This window comes from Crocodylus siamensis, chromosome 3 (assembly GCF_052110815.1).
Source record: "Crocodylus siamensis isolate JL-2025a chromosome 3, ASM5211081v1, whole genome shotgun sequence".
Classification (NCBI taxonomy): Eukaryota; Metazoa; Chordata; order Crocodylia; family Crocodylidae; genus Crocodylus; species Crocodylus siamensis.
Genome location: NC_143397.1, coordinates 158,116,534 through 158,133,195, shown reverse-complemented (window position 1 = coordinate 158,133,195; position 16,662 = coordinate 158,116,534). Strand labels below are relative to the sequence as shown.

The 16,662-nt window shown below is 41.3% G+C and overlaps 1 protein-coding gene across 1 annotated transcript in view; it reads right to left on the bottom strand.

Moving 5' to 3' along the window:
- The window catches only part of CD226 (CD226 molecule), a 57,422-nt gene extending 41,278 nt beyond the window's left edge, over positions 1–16,144 (bottom strand). Inside the window, exons 1-2 of the mRNA XM_090037299.1 lie at positions 16,091–16,144; positions 15,459–15,791 (exon numbers count right to left, since the gene is read on the bottom strand). Of these exons, the coding sequence (XP_089893425.1) occupies positions 15,459–15,791; positions 16,091–16,133 (376 nt within the window). The 5' untranslated portion in view covers positions 16,134–16,144. The remainder of the gene's footprint in view (positions 1–15,458; positions 15,792–16,090) is intronic.
- Positions 16,145–16,662: the final 518 nt, after the last annotated feature.

Genomic DNA, 16,662 nt, shown 5'->3' with positions numbered 1-16,662 from the left:
TAGTCACAAATTAAAAACAATTTGAGTTTGCATTAGCATCTTTCAGAAAGAGCTTATAAGTGGGCAAAAAATTCAGAAAACATTTTTGGCAATATAATGCAATTCACATTATAAGATGTTAAGGTCACTCTGGACATCAACTGAATGTTTCATTTTCTGTGCAAAGCATAAAATGGACATTTTTGCAGACAGAACCATATTATTTTACCACATAACTGCAAAAAAACTCCTACAGAAAAAAAGACAGGAGGCAGAAAAAGATTGGGAATTCAGATTTATGATTAAACCATCTAAAAAACTGTAAGCAAGAAAGCACACAGAGAAATTATCCCAAGCAGTTTGAACTATTATTCTGGGAACATGCATTTTTAAAGAATGTTTCTCTGGTATCATAGATAATTTTCCTTTGGAGCAAAATCCAAATTGGCCCCATAGGCATGTCCACTTAGGCACTTAAATGTTTAAGAATTAGATACATGGCTCAAGGAGACTGAAAGAAACAAGGTTAGGCACAATCAACAGGGTGAACTGGATGCTTCTAAAGGGCAATTGAGAAAGTCCAGCGAGTGAGAAGCTACAAAGTGCTGGTCAATAGAGTCTGGGACAGAAGTTTCATAAACCGGTTTGACCAAACTCAGTTAAGTCTGATACTACATTCAACCAGATTTATCTTAAACCAGTTTCAGCCATTTTGAAACTGGTTTATGTGCACTGAACCTCTGTTCTGTTACAGGTTTAAACCAGTTTCTGATCTCTTAAACCCATTGATGTGTAACTTCTATCCCTAGCTTAGGAAACAACAAGCACGGGGATAACATTTGAATTCCAGAGGACTGCACATCAGGTGCCTGCATCCACTCAGGAGTTATAGTGTCCTGCCCTCTGAAGACAAGCGCCTAACTGAAAGCATGTGGTATTGGGTAATGGTGGTGTCTATTATTGCATAATCTAGGAAGTGGGAGACTTGAATTCAAGAGTCTCCTTTAAACCTAACTGCAGAGCTGTAGATGTGGGTGCATTTTCCACCCCTTTTGCTGAAGCTGAGTCACTGGGCAGAAAAGTATGCAAGAGTTATGGAGTAAGAAGGGAAGCAAATAAAAGGGATCAATACTCTGTAGTTAAAAAATAAAAACTACTGGGAATAACCAGAGAGAGGAATCCAGGAGTCCTCTTTCCCAGTTCATTGCCCTCATCATTGGACACTAGTGTCATGTTCCTTCTTTCTTACATTCTTTCTGGCCCCGTGACTCTTCAGCTAATGCAGACACTGGTAACAGTCTGGCTGTGAAAGCAAGGAGCTCACCACAGATATATTTACCTTGCTTCTCAGGTCAGTTTCCACACTGTCCATCACCTCGCTTTTCACCATCAGGCAACAATGTTTGAACTCACTCCTATCTGATCTTCAAATATAAAAAGGCTGACACTGGCATAGCCTGCAGCAGGCTCCTCATTAATGACAAAAACGGATACAAACACATTGTGCACCTGCACTTTCTGACACCAATGACTCCCATAAATCATCAGAAAAGAAATTCAAATAGCATGAGCCTAATCCACAAAATATATGCTGTACTTGAAGCTATCTATAGGTACCACAAAAATGCTTTATCTCAACAGTTACACTGCAGCCCTGGGAACAGAACATTCTTTAAGGCAGAACGGTGGGACTCCTTGTCAAGAGAGATCAGATTGGAGCCAATGCCAGATGTCACTGAAATAAACCTGTAGAACACACTTTTCCTATACTGTTCTCATAGAGAAATAAATTATATTAAATAAAATAGGTGATCTTATGATCACAGCCCTTTGTCTGGAGGACAGAGAGAAAGAATACCTTTTTTATTCTGTGTTTTTTCAGACACCATACTGGAAGGTAAAAATTGTAAGTGTGTAGGTAGATGGGTAAATTAAATATAGAGTATGCAATTTTGGTTAAATTTCCAGGATGACAACCATCTTAGAAAGGCAATATGGGTGTATGTGAAAGCTCGAGAAAACAAAATTTGGTGCCGCAGTTTAAAGTAGGATGCATTAAAGGATAGTCTGTGATCATGTAGGTGAGATGTATCCAGTGGTTGGGTGGTGGACAAAGTACTGATTGGGTGTAGGCATTTCATACTTCAATGGATAAGAAGCAAAGTGGGTAGAGATAAATATCCTCATTGTCAGTGATGGCTGGCTGAAGGTGGAGTAATAGAGCAATGGTTGCTTAAGGAATCATAACTGTTTGCTTGTAGTATATTTCAAAGCTGTATTTTGTTCATTTTATAAATTTATCATTGACTTAGAATTTCATGTAACCTATATTTTAAATATAGGTTTTAAATATTGAAGACCCTGATTATAAGATGATCCCCCAATAATTATATTCTATATATAGAAAAATATATATATTTGTTATGATTTTCCAGTTATAATGTAGCAAACCCCCCAGGTTTTTTTAGTTTGTTTGGGTTTTTTGGGGAGTGTGGAGGGAGGGTAATTGCATTCCCTCCCCTTCCTCAACCATTTCTGGCTTTTTCTCTCCCTCTCTATTCCCTATAGATAAATACAAGTGAGCCTAGGCCATAGGATAAGCTTCAGCAGTTTATTTTGGTAGCAAGTTGTATTTGTTTTGTTTTTTCTCCTTCTTAATATTGTATAATTATTATGCTTATGTTGATTTTTACTGTTCTATATTACTGTTTTACTGATACTATATGATTAAGACCTACATATGTAAGTTAGCATAAGTCATGTCAAGTTTCCATTTTGTTTGTCAAGTCTCCATCTTGTCCCCATGCCTGGTTGTGTAACCTATGACTCACACCTACCCCTCCTATGTAACTTGGTTTCTGAATGAATGGGGATGAATGAGGGTATTTGAGAGACAATGGCAGTAGGTCTAAAAATAGCTCCCTCTGAATGACCAAATCATCAACACCAATATGTGGGCCAACAACCCAGCCCTTGGAACCACCCTCAGCATTCAAGAAACAAAAGATGAGGCAACCCAGCATTGTGTCAGGCTGCACATGCTCAGTAAGAACACCTGGAGCCCTCTGACAGGACTGACCTTGCCTGGACAGGACCTCCCCATAGGAGCTCAGAGGTCATCTGCTCCATAAAAGGGGTAGTGAAGACTGATTCCTTGGGATGCCCTCTCCATCTGGACCAGCACCATGCCATACCACCTATCCACCCAGAGGCCCTGCCGGTGACCCTGCTCTGAACAATACCTACTGGACAAAGACCCCTTCCCAGCCTGGATAGGTAGCTATCACCCCCACCCCGTTTTCAACCAACGACTTGGACTCTGCTTCTCTTCCCTACCTGGACTCCAGCCCTTCCACTGAGTCTCATTCTCCTGCTGCCATTGTGAGTGCTTTCTTGCATGCATGTGTGCGTGTGAACCAATAACTTCATGCAGCTGTGTAATGTGTTGTCTGTTTAATAAACCTGCTATTTTGAAACCCTGAGTTGGGTTTTTGTTTGTTTTCTGACTGTTTCCTCCTTGCCACCACTTATCTGCCCCCCAAGCTCTCAGCTTTCAGCCTGTTTCCAGCCCCAAGCTCCCAGGTTTCTGCCTCAGTTTCTTTCCTGGCTATCTCCTCCTTGCCACTGGGCTTTTCCCCTTGCACCAGGGACCTCAAGTAACCCTGGGGCCACTTGACCTTAAGTAACCCCAAGCCTCAGCTCCTCAGCCAGCTTCTCTCTAGTCCACTGGTTCTAATCCTGGTTCCAGCAACTTTCACTCCCTACAATTTAACTCTCTCTCTCACCTTAACCTTCCCCCAAGTATCCCAGGTACCCCAAGCACACACATACACACTGTACCATCCAAGTTAGGAACTTACCTGTGTTTGTGTGTAGGTGGGTTGTATTTGTGTGAACTGGTGAGAGAGTGTGTGTGTGTATATATATATGTCATTGTGTGTATGATATATGAATTAATAATCCATGTATGTGTACTGAGTGTACGGGTATTGACAACTGATTGCTGTCAAATTTTTGGTGTGTAGTGTGTATGTGCTTGAATTGGTGATAGGTGTGCATGTGCCTAGACTGGTTTGGATGTATATGTGCCTGATTTGGTTATGTGTGTGTGTGTGTGTGTGTGTGTGTGTGTGTGTGTGTGTGTGTGTGCGCGCGCGTGCACGCGTGTGTGTGTGTGTGTGCGCACACACTTAATTGATTTGTGTGTTTGTATATGTGCAATTGTGTCACACCCTCCTATCTAACAGCACAATATTGAGATCCTAAGAGTTGGCCTGACCCCACAGGGTAACAATAGGATTTAATTATTGGAGGTTTTCCTTGAATTTGTCCCCCTCTCACTGCTGTAACAAAGCAAATAAGGGTAGGGGGTTGCCCTTTTGCCCCCTGCAGCCCCATTCCCTTCCCTACTGTCAGACCCTGCTCTCCCCCTGAGCACACAGAAATAAACAGCATACCTGAAAACACCAATTAGCACATTTTATCTTTTTTTTTGGAAACTGATACAAGTTTCAGCACAGGTACTCCACAAACATACTTTTAAGCAGCAGTTTTGTGCCTCCATATATAGAGTACAAACTATGTATAATATTAGTCCAAAGCCAAAATGCTTACGATTTACTATAGTATATAGTTCACTGGTCTGGGCCCCAGCAGTCAGCAGCATTTCACGCTATGGTGACCCCACAACTCATCATTGGTAAGTATGTGTGTGTACTCCAGATACACCCCCTACAAGGAATTCATGTACTAATTAGCCTTCCTCTCATGACTGCAATGGGGTCTTCTTGTCATGAGTTCTGGGATCCTCAAAAAATGTATATGCAGATGAGGCTCAGGGCAACTTGGTCCAGCTCCACCTCATGGAAGGCAGGACCACATTAATCATATGCAACAGACTCCTGGGGTCAACCCCCCCCCCCCCAATGCTGCAAAGTAGTAGCACAGGAAATGCCTACATATGAAGTGTGTGGTGCCATGTACCACACATCTGAGCTGATATAGACGCAGACTAGTAGGTTTTCACAAGAACCATTTGGAGCTGGTTGTCATTGCACATAGACTCACGTAACAGAATGCTGAGCAGTTTGAACTCTGAAACTGAATGAAGCAGACCTCTCTAAGGTTCCCTAGCTTTGAGTGATAGCTGAACACCATGTGATAGTAGGAGAAAGTCAAACTATATAGCATGAGTGGAAGCATTTAGCAGATAAAAAGTCTCACAAGAACTGAAACTGTCTAAAAATATAGAGGACAAAATACATAAAATTTAAATCATGCTTGACACCGTTTCTGTAAGCTATAGGTGCTACCAAAAAGGAGGTTGGTTGAAAACATAGCTTTATTTCTGAAGGGCTTGATGGTTTTAAAAGAGTATTACAGAAAACAGGACTGTACATGTAAAACTGAAATATAAGAGTGATATGTTTCTGAACAGACTGTACAAGAAGGAGGAGGAAAACAGGAAAGGTTCTCAGCAGTTTGGGAAAAAAACATAATAGTTCCTGGCCTAAAGCTAAACAAAACTGTTAGTTCCATGACTCAGAAACAGCAGAAGAAATGTATCTATTTCAGCAAAGATAGCAAAAGAGAACATAGACAATATTGTGTAGAGGCTTATAATCTAGGTTGTCCTGTACAATAAAAAACTAACTCACCCTGTTTCATAAGAACATTTATAAATATCAGCAACATTTAAAGATATAAAAAAATTGGAATGAGCTTCCTGACGCCCATCCCACCACTCTCCAAATATTTGTTGATACAACTAAAAGACCCTTCTGGGGTCATGTATGTGAAACAAGAAAAGTTATCAATGAAGTAAAATTGGTATGTCAGAAATTAGATACAATTGGTGGACAAAGCATTGAGACTATGGGTTATTTTGTTTATCTGCCCTTTTGGTGTCCTCAATTAGATGTTAATGGCAAGGAAAGACAAGGTAGACTGAACAGAGCCACATTGCCCTCATAGCTACCCGCCTCAGTATTTTTGGAACCACGGGATCTACTGAGACACCATGACCTAGGTCACAAGAGGAAACCAAAGCCAGATGGCCAAGACAGAGAGAGGGACTGAGCTGACATCCCTGCCTCCACCAACTTCATTTAAGTCATGAACAAGATCTGGAACATGGGTTTTCATCTGTTCTGGGTGTGGAGAGATATTCCATTTCCAGCAGGAGAAATGCTGCTCTCCCATTAGAAACTGCCTTCTGGGCAGTTGGTTTTAAAGCTTGGGTAGAGCAGGAATCAAAGCGGGGTGCAACTGCATCACTGAACCCCCTCCCCCAGATCTGCTCTGGTCAACCTTAGTTAGAGAAGTCTGTTTTTTCTGTAACATCTCTGGAATCCTATAACCAGGAAAAAGCAATGATCTAAACTGCCGGCCACTGGTACAAGCCTGCCAGGTCTGAGAGCACCGGAGGAGATTGTGTACTCTGCCTCTTTTGTCTGCCAATAAGCTATCAGTGAGAGTTAACATCAGAAATAGAAACTATATTTGCTATCTCTACTATTATTCTCTCCACTTTTTACGTGCTTGCCTTGTTTTGATGTCAAGGACATAGGATCAGACTCCAACAAGAAAAACCACCACAGGTCCAGAACCTTTTTGATAACTTTTTGTCTTCCTCCCCCCACAACAAAAAGGATAATTCATACTGCCTTTAGTGCCATCAAAAAGACTATTTTCCTCACTGTAAAAGTGCTCTCAAGCTAAAGGGAGAGGGGAAAAAAAGGAGGTAAACCTTACTTGCTCCTGTATTTTTCTGCTTTCCTGTACATTTAATGAAAAGTGGAAAATTTTTTTCACTAATATTATTTGTCACAGGACTAAGCAGGTTCAGGTCTCTGCACTCAAATCCCCAAATTCTGTTTAACTGTTTAATATTGTATGGTGACAGGGTCATGCTAAGACCTTTGCTCCCTGCATCCATTTAGTCCTTTGGAATTTGCTATTTTTCATGAGATGAATACAGCAGCAAATGGCTCTTGTGTGAACAAGAGCAGTCATGTTGCCATTTCCTGCTCTATTTATCTCATGAAAAATATCAGGGGTCCCAATCTACCTTTCCCTTGCACCTTACAATGCATTTTATAACAACTAAAAGAATGTGTGTGAGAGAGGGAGAAAGAGAGTGATTCCCATTATGACTGCAGCTTCTGAGGTATATTCTTTTTCCCTTTCATCCTGATCTGGAAAAGTATTGCTATATAAATACTGTGACTGAGGACTACCCGAGAGAAATATCCACAACTATTTTTTTTCCATAGACAGCAGCTCTGAGACATTTAGAGTATAGACATATATGGACCCTGCAATCAGAAGACGGGATAGAGGCATACACAGATAGACTTTAATGCAATCTCTGCATGGAGGCATACATGGATAGACTTTAATGCAGCTAATTCAGGTAGCAACAGCAGTGAAGATGCAGTAGCACAGATGCAGAAACTGTAAAAACTGACCAAGGACCACAGGCATATATTCTGGTTGCTAGCCTGTGCTGAAGTCAGTGTTGTCAGTTCTTCACTGGTATATGGTTATGCACGCCAGCTAGATAACACAAGTATGCCTCTCAGCTATAAAAGAGACACCTTAAGGCTTCTGTGTACACAGAAGTTACATCAGGTTAAGATGAATCCATTTCAAGCCTGATTTAGTTAACCAAATAAAAACCCTGGTCCATAGCAGTTTATCTTGGCCGGTATATTTACTAGAGCAAGCTAAAAATGACATGCACTAGATTCAACTGATGTAAATTATACGATTCAATAAAGTCATTAAAAATCCTACCTTTTCTTTAATGCAACTTTGCACATGTACCCGGCATAAAAAAACCCACAGAACATACAGTTTGACACTTCACAAGTTAAATAAGACCTCAAATATTTTCCTTGGGTAAAATGTAGATATCATGCTATTTCTAGCATTTTATAAAGTTGTAGCCTATTGCAAAAACACAGATCTGCTATTGCCAAACATATAAGAAAATGGGTTCATAAAATCTGTAGAAAGTGTGTAAAATAACTTCAGAATTAACATCCCAAACAAATAAATGAGCTTGTTTGGGAAAGTAATGTTCATTAATAGTCAGAATAATACACATCTTAACAGAAATGTTAACCCATTCAAAAACAGCCTGCTAAAATGACCGTTCTAAGTTAGGATGGTCAGAGATGGTTTATGTAAGGAATACTGTAATCATAAATTTTTCAGGAACACTGTGGCTTAATAATAGAAATTACCCTCTGGACAAGAAGCCATGTAAAAGTATAGGACTAATATTTAACTTCCAAATAGCACATTGCATGAACAGAGCCTAAAGGTAAGTACTAATATTCTCTGAAACAGGGGAGGAATTATCATCCCAAGGTCATACAGGTGGTCAACAGCAGAGTTTAGAATAAAGATAGATTAAACCCTCTACAACAAATCATGTCACCTTGATTGACTTCAGCACCATATCATTAAGTCAACAGCAGCTTTACCACTGACTTCAAGGGGACAGTATTCTACCTATAGACTGTAGAATATTATACTAATGAATGTATCATTATAATTAGGTAAAGATGATGCTGTAGTGCTAGATATTATTTCAATAACTTATTTAATGCATACAGTATTAGAAAGTTATAAAGCGTTTTCTCCATTTGTGAGGATTAGTGGATTTAATGATGTTTATGTAGTTTACTAGTGGAGCAAATGCTGCACATGACTGTTCCTGTTCCTAGAAGACTTTATTTGTGTAAAATAAAAAGCCGTTTCTATGTAGCACTTGTTCTATGCGTCTCTGGGCACATTAAAGAAATAACATTTGAAAAGACTGTTTTATTAAGTGCCAGAATCAAGGGGGACATGCCAAAAATACAGAAACCCTGAAATGACATTTTAGAAAGTCGCCTCTGACCAAGCTGCACCTTAAACCAGGATCGATCGATCGATATCGATAAATATCCATATCTATTCATCTATCCATATACATGCATATATGCTACACTATGCAAATGGGATAGTATGTGTACGATTTTTATTTTTTAAAATATATTTTAGCTATTGTCATTGCATAAAAAAGTACTAAAAAAATGTTCCCCAAGAGGAACTAAAAGGCTGGAGAGGAATGAAGCACAGAGGGCTACCAGAGCCCCACTCAAGATCACTAATTACACAGATTCTTGCAGGTCACCAATGCTTTTTTGCTGACCGGAATAATTCCTCTTCTATAAACTGCACAACAGCTATTGGCTCAGTACTGAAATCCCCTGAACCTAAGGTGTCCTATGAAAGCACCCAAGATCATGTCTTAAACATCCATACAATGTCCTGTGAGCATCACCTCAAATAGCCAGAGCTTCAGAAAATAGTATAATTTCCTTTCCTGAATTAGGCCTTGGCCATTTTGTACATCAAAACAAGCTTTCCCACACTTGTTAATTCTATGTCTTACCATCAACAATTGAAAATCCTCCATGGCTCTCAGCAGCTATTTTAGACAGTGCCGGTTGGACTAGTGCTTGGAGAGAGAGCAAAGGTTCTGGAAAAGAGCCTCCGATTCTTGTGCCCACCAGTCCTCTGCCTTATATCATCAGCTAGGGTGTACATGATGCAAACATCAACAACACCTTTTTAAAATTTGGTAGAGAAGTGCATAGGAATGTGTGGATTGCAATATCTAAATTCTCTGTAGGGTCACATAGTCTTTCTGTAAGGTTGCATTGCAACCTACTATGGTAGGGTCAAGCTTGCATACCAAAGTGCTTCCAGCATCATAAATGAAACTCTGAGACAGATAGCATGTAAAACAACAGACTCTAGTCTTGCAAATAGCATCACAGAAACTCAATAACAACAATATACTGAAAGTCATATTTATCAAAAGGAAAAGCAGAGATCACAAATTGCCTCTCAACAGCTCTTAGGGTCCCAATACAATTCTCTTTATATCTCACAGTTTCCAATTAATTTAAAAAGTGGAATTTTAAAAGTCAAGTGCACATGTTAAGCATAATTTAAAATTACTTTTATTTTAAATGTAGGAACAGTTTTAGAAACCCCATATATTTATTTGTTTTAATTTGTAGAGGCAACCTTTGAAACAAATAATATTTTAATAATATTAAAAAGATTTAAGGGAAGATTTCCAAAGGCAGAAATAGAAGTCAGACATATAAATCCCTTTGACTTTGATTGGCAGTTAGATGCCTAATTGCCCTTAGCGCTTTTGGAAATCTCTCACCTTATCCTTCAAGCAGATGAAAATAGAGTTTTCTTTCTTTCCTGAACCTTTTAACTTTGTATTTCCATCTCTTGAAAGAGTGATGCCAAATTTTATAAAGGAAACATCAGAATGAGGAAGAAGGTAGTCAGGGATGTCATGGAAAGAAATCGGTGATTGGGAGACATGCTGAACGCTACTGTGGAATTTCTTAGTGACTGCCTATCACATGTGAAAGATGTAGCTAACAAGCCTGCCACGCTGCAGGCTGCTAACTCACTCCCCTCCACTGTTTCAGCTTTTCCCTTGACAGGTGGAAAGACTGCATAGGTAACACTTTTCACCAGCAATAACCACATGACAAGCACGGTCGTTCTCATACTGGAGTTTCTTCTGTAGCTAGAATAGTTTTGGGGGCAGCAAGGAGAAAAAGAAAGAGTATTAGCAAGTTTTAAAGTGTAGTTTTCCATCAGAAAAGTGACACCTTCTCACTCTCTACACATCTGTGTTACAATGGGCCACGACGGCTCACTACATTGACAAGCAGAATTTCTACTGATGACAGAACTAAGATAGCAAGGGAAGAGTGACCTGAATTCCACTTCAACTTAGTATCATCAATAAAAGTATAAGCTTAAAACCAACTGCAAAATGTTCAATAATTGACGCAAGTTGCAAGGCCGAAAAAACCCAGCCTGGATTTTAGAACCCAGTTGGAAGTCTTCTATCTTACAAACAGAACAAGTTTGATCTAATGGGAGAATATAAAAAAAAAGATCACTAGTCCCAAACCATCAAAAAAGCATAGTTAACATACACCAGGGACAGGCAAAGTATGGTCCATGGACCAAAGCCAGCCTGCCAGGTGATTTCATCTGGTCTGAAGGCAGGGACCCATGAATTAATTGCATCTTGACTCAGCTCATGGCTGCCCCTACTGTGCTCTGCATGGGGCTGAGCCCCACCTACTACCACCAGGGCAATGCACTTTGCCCCCACCCTCGCCCATGGGAGGCCCTGGTCCCAGGCCCAGCTCTGGTCAACACACAGCTTCTGGGTCGGGTTGCTGCTGCTTCAGCCACCCAGGGAACTTCAAGGTTCCCCCAGCTTCCAGTGGCTTCTCTTCCTGTCATTGCTGCAGCACTCTGGGTGGCAGGTAGGGAAGCAGTGGTGGGCAGAGGGAAGCTGCAGCTGGACAAGAGCCCAGAGCATGGAGCTAGGGCTGGTGGGAGCATGGGGGTCTGCAAGAGCAGATCCTGGGGCAGGAGGATCATGGGGTCCAGGCCAGCCTGGTTTCATCACACAGGGCTTCCCGCAGCTCACATGTAGCTCTTGGGACTTGTGCGCCACCGGGGAGAAGCTCTGCACAACGGAGGAAGTGGCCTTCCCTGCTCTCTGCTGCTACATGCAGCTCCCAGGACTCTGCTAAGAGTGGTGGGGAGCCCCACGTGATGGAACAAGGCCGGGTCAGCCCCACTCCCTGCTTTCCAGCTGAGTCCTGGGAGCTACACATACCAGCATGGAACAGGGCCGAGTCACTGGCTCCACTGCACAAGGCTCCCCTGGCGATTTACGGCTCTGGCTAATTCCTGGCAGCTGCACGTGAGCCACATGTAATGGAGGCAGGCCAGCCTGGCCCCACTCCCTACAGCTGGGACTGCACACCAACAGGGGCCTCTACCTGTGTGGGCCATATATGCTTCAAGAGCCCACCATCTGCTGCAGCAGGGACTGTGCACCATGGAGGGAGGCAGGTGTGGCAGGGGCACATGCACACCCACACCTCCCCACACTTACAGCCTACCACACCCCCACACCCTCACCCTACCCCCATCTATACATCCTCACCCCCATATATACCCACATACCCCACATCTTCCCACCAACACATCACACACTCCACACAAGCCCCACATCATCCTGTACACACAACACCTCACAAACCCCACACCCTCCCTCATACTCAGCCCCGCCACTATGTCCTTCACACACCCACAAACCCCACACCCCTCCACACCTCTCTGAACAACCCCACACTTACATCCCCCACAAACCCCATACACAACCCCAACCACATCCCATTCACCCCTCACACAATATTCAAGATAAAGATTTTATTTTGGGCTATTAAGCAACTGCAAACATACACAAATCAGGATGAAAAAATCAGGATGAAAATTTTTTTCTAAATAAAATTGAAGTATGTTATAGTAGATATTTGACTTTTAGTATTTTTTTTGTCCCAGTTCCAAGCTGTTAACCCACCATACTCAAAGAAGTACTTCCAGGGGAAGGGGAAGGGGAAGGGACTTCCAGTGGCAAGAGTCAGGTTTTAGAGGCAAGACTTCTGATCCCAAGGTTGCAACCATGGGAGGGGGCACCTGTCAAGGGGTGAGGCTATTTGTGTGGCCCTCAACAGCTCACCAAAATTCATTAAGCAGCTCTCCTGCCAAATAATTGCGCACCCCTAAAGGTACACCATAGCCAATGGCACGCAAACAGTACCAAATTCAGCCAAATGATTATCTAAGTCACCAATACGTAAACTCATACTTCTAGATCAGCAGTCATGTCAACCCTGTTTTGGTTGTAGCTGAAATGACCCAGTTCAGATCAGAGGCAGATGATTTTGGGGGCAGGCGCTAGGACTTAGGTGCTGCCATTACTTTTCCCTACAGCAGTACAAGGAGAGATTCTGCTGCTGCTGCTTCTCACAGAAAAGTGACTAATGCAGAAGCCCCTTGCTACTGAATGCTACCAAAACCTTATGTCTAGCAGCCATATCAAATTACTCTGTGGGATGCATCCAGCCCTCAGACCTCTGCTTTATATCAATAAAAACACTTTGGCCATTTTCCTCTTCCAACACATGGGAAAATATCGATATCTTCCATACTGATTTTACATAGACAACTCTGAGCACATACTAAGGTCTTAACCATTTTCTTATAATGAACCTGAAATGAAGGATGGTTGAAAACATGATAAAAGGAAAATAAGTTGGCATCCCACTAGCAGCTGTTGCTCTTTCAAATATTAGGAAAAAATTCTCCTTTCAGTTCACAATTTCTTCAACCAAAAATACAATAAAATAACAAATAAAGGCATTTTTACCATTTTCCAAGACAGCTATTGAGGGTATTAAGACTAGGCTACAGAGCTTTGCACAAGTCAGCAGCCAAATCTAGCCAAGGTTGAATGCTAAGCAAAAATTTTTCTCTTTTTTAGGTGGTTCAATGGCCTACAAATAATTTATCATCAAAATCCAGGTCAGACAAACAAACATATATACCACAGTTCAAACTAATTCATCCTCTTGCTAACAGTCTTGACACTGAATGGGCAAAGAAATTCAAAGACCTTGTTAATCCCACTTCCAAGAACCAGCATTAGAAAAAGAATCCCCCAGGCTTTCTTTTCCTATAGTTTTGGGGAAAGCAGCAAGAATACTCATTGAATTCATGGACACTAACAGACACATAGACCAGTGTGCAGTCTCTCATTAGCATGGCTATCATTGGGAATTTTTCTTTTTCTGCTCTCTAACTTTAAATAATAGCCATGTAGGACCAGGGTTTTCTGTATTGCATCATCCTGATTCCCTCTCCAACTTTGCAGTCTCCTTACTCCTAAATCATAAACTCATAGAAAATTAGAGTTGGAAGGGACCAGGAGGTCATCTAGTCCAACCCCCTGCTCAAAACAGGACCATTCCCAGCTAGAACATCCCAGCCAAGACTTTGTAAAGTTGGGTCTTAAAAATCTCCAAGGATGGAGATCCCACCAGCTCTCTTTGTAACCTATTCCAGTGTTTCACCACCCTCCTAGTCAGAAAGTATTTCCTAATAACCAATCTAAGCTTCCCTTGCTGCAACTTGAGACCATCACTCTTTGTTCTGTCATCTGCTACCACTGAGAAAACTCTAGGTCCATCCTCTTTGGAACTAGTCATCAGGTAATTAAAGGCTGCTATCAAATCCCCCCTCTCAGTTTTCTCTTCTGCAAACTAAATAAACCCAGTTCCCTCAGTCTCTCCACAGAAGTCATGTGCCCCAGGCCCCTAACCATTTTCGTTACCCTCTGCTGGACTCTCTCCAACTTGTCCACTTCCGCTCTATAGTGGGGGGTTCAAAACTGGACACAGTACTCCAGAAGTGGCCTCACAAGTACAGAACAGATGGAAATAATTACTTCCCTTGATCTGCTGGCAAAGCTCCTACTAATGTAGCTCAGTATGCTACATTAGTAGGCTACACATAGCCTTCTTGGCAACAACGGCCAAGAAGCACATAGCACATAGCCTTCTTGGCCTTCTTGGCACATAGCCTTCTTGGCATACTGATGACTCATAGTCAGCCTATTGGCCACTGTAACTCCCAGGTCCTTTTCTGCAGAGCAGCTGCTTAGTTAGTTGATCCCAAACCTCTACTGGTGCATGGGATTCTTCCATCCTAAGTGCAGAACTTTGCACTTTTCCTTGTTGAACCTCATGAGATTTCCTTTGGCTCAAACCTCCAATGTGTCTAGGTGACTCTGAACCCCTGCCCTACCTTTCATTGCATCTGCTACAACCCTCAGCTTGGAGTCAGCCATGAACTTGCTTAGAGTGCAATCCATCCCATTTTCCAGATTATGTTATCTATTAAATAGATAATAAGTTTCTCAGTGAAAAGGAACAGAACTCCTAAAGGAACCATTCAGAGCCTGGACAGGAGGGAATCCCATGGGTGTATACTAGTACAGTACATTACCATCTGTGGTGGTAACAGGGGTTACTTTTGTACCCTTGGGAAATCCCATCACAGATTGTAATGTCAGGAGACACTATTTCACAATGGAAAGGGATGACTGTAAGAGCAATGTCCTCTAAAATGCTGTCATAGGAATGAAACAAATATGTACTGCTGTGGTGACCTCTACTCCCTCCGTCCCCAAATGCAGGTAATTTCCTTTATGATATGTACCATTTACCCCTAAACTGGGCCCCTACCAAAGCAGTGCATTCTTTTCTGCCTAGAATCATAGAATCACAGAAACATAGGGCTGAAAGGAGCCTCAGGAGATCATCTCAGGAGTCTGCCCCCTGCTCAAGGATGGCAGTGATTTCAGAATTATTGCATTTCCATGTGTTAAAAGCAACTGAACTGTCATATTCTGATACCAAAAAAGGAGCCCACATTATCTCCAAGTTTGCATGTACTTGCATTATATATATATATATACACACACACCACCAAACAAAACAGCAAAAGGGTTTGCCTACCTGATTGGGTGACCTGTATTATCTTTTCCCAAAGTCCATCTGGAAAAGTTTGAATGGAGCAGGAATAAAAGCCTGTGTCTGCTGCACTGGTCTTGGTGAAATAGAGAGACTTGACTTCTGATGAAGCGTTTACAACGTAAACTCTGTCTTTATACTTGTCATCAATATGTACACCATAGGATGGATGGAAGGTGGCTATTGCTTCTTTGTTGGTCTCATTACACTTAATCCATGACATCTGGGTTATAGTGGCATTCTTTGGATATATACATTCCAGCTGCATATTACTAGCAAGTTTTACAGTTACATCCACAAATCTTCCTTCCACTGTGACTGAAACACATACATATACTCAGCCTGAGCATTTCAAAGTCAAAATTAGCATTGGCAGTATTTTAAAACCAAGCAGGAAATTTAGATATCGACAAGGATAGCAGAAAAAAAAAAATCACAAAAGCTGGGGAAAATCTTACATGTAAATTATCATTACTTATAACCCTTAGTTTATGGCCTAAAAATTATCAAAGCTGAACAGAAACATTGATTTTATATATCTCTCTCTATGTATAGCTAGATATAAATAAAATAAAAGTTAAAAATGTCTATTTATTAAAGAAGAAAATTGATCTTACTTTCGTATAACTGGAGAACAATAAGGAAACCAAGGTAGTCCATCTTTGAGAACACTAGAGTAGATTGTGCTATGATACAGCTCCAGTCAGACTTATACACTATGCTACTTCTTAAACATGATGTTATCACTAAAATCTACTATCAGAAGGAGAATGGTGAGAGAGACAACATGCTTTTACTTTCACATGACTCAAGCAGTAAGGCTCACAGTATGAACATTCAGAGCGAGTTTCACATATGACTCACACAAAGAGATACTAAATATCTGTTAATATCTATAGGAATGACATTTTTCTAATACTAAACAAATTTAAAATATGGATATTTGTTAAGATGCATGTTTATGTGGCATCCTGACACTGTCAGGAACGACGTTGAGCATATTAGAGGAAAATATGCAGCTCTTGGCAGGAAGGTTAATGAGCTTGGACCACAAGTAGTGTTCTCATCAATCCTCCCTGTGGAAGGCAAGGGCCTAAGCAAGGACTATCACATCCTGGAAGTAAATGCAAAGCAGAGACAGTGATGTAAATGTAAAGACTTTAGAGTCTTTAACAACAGGCAGATATTC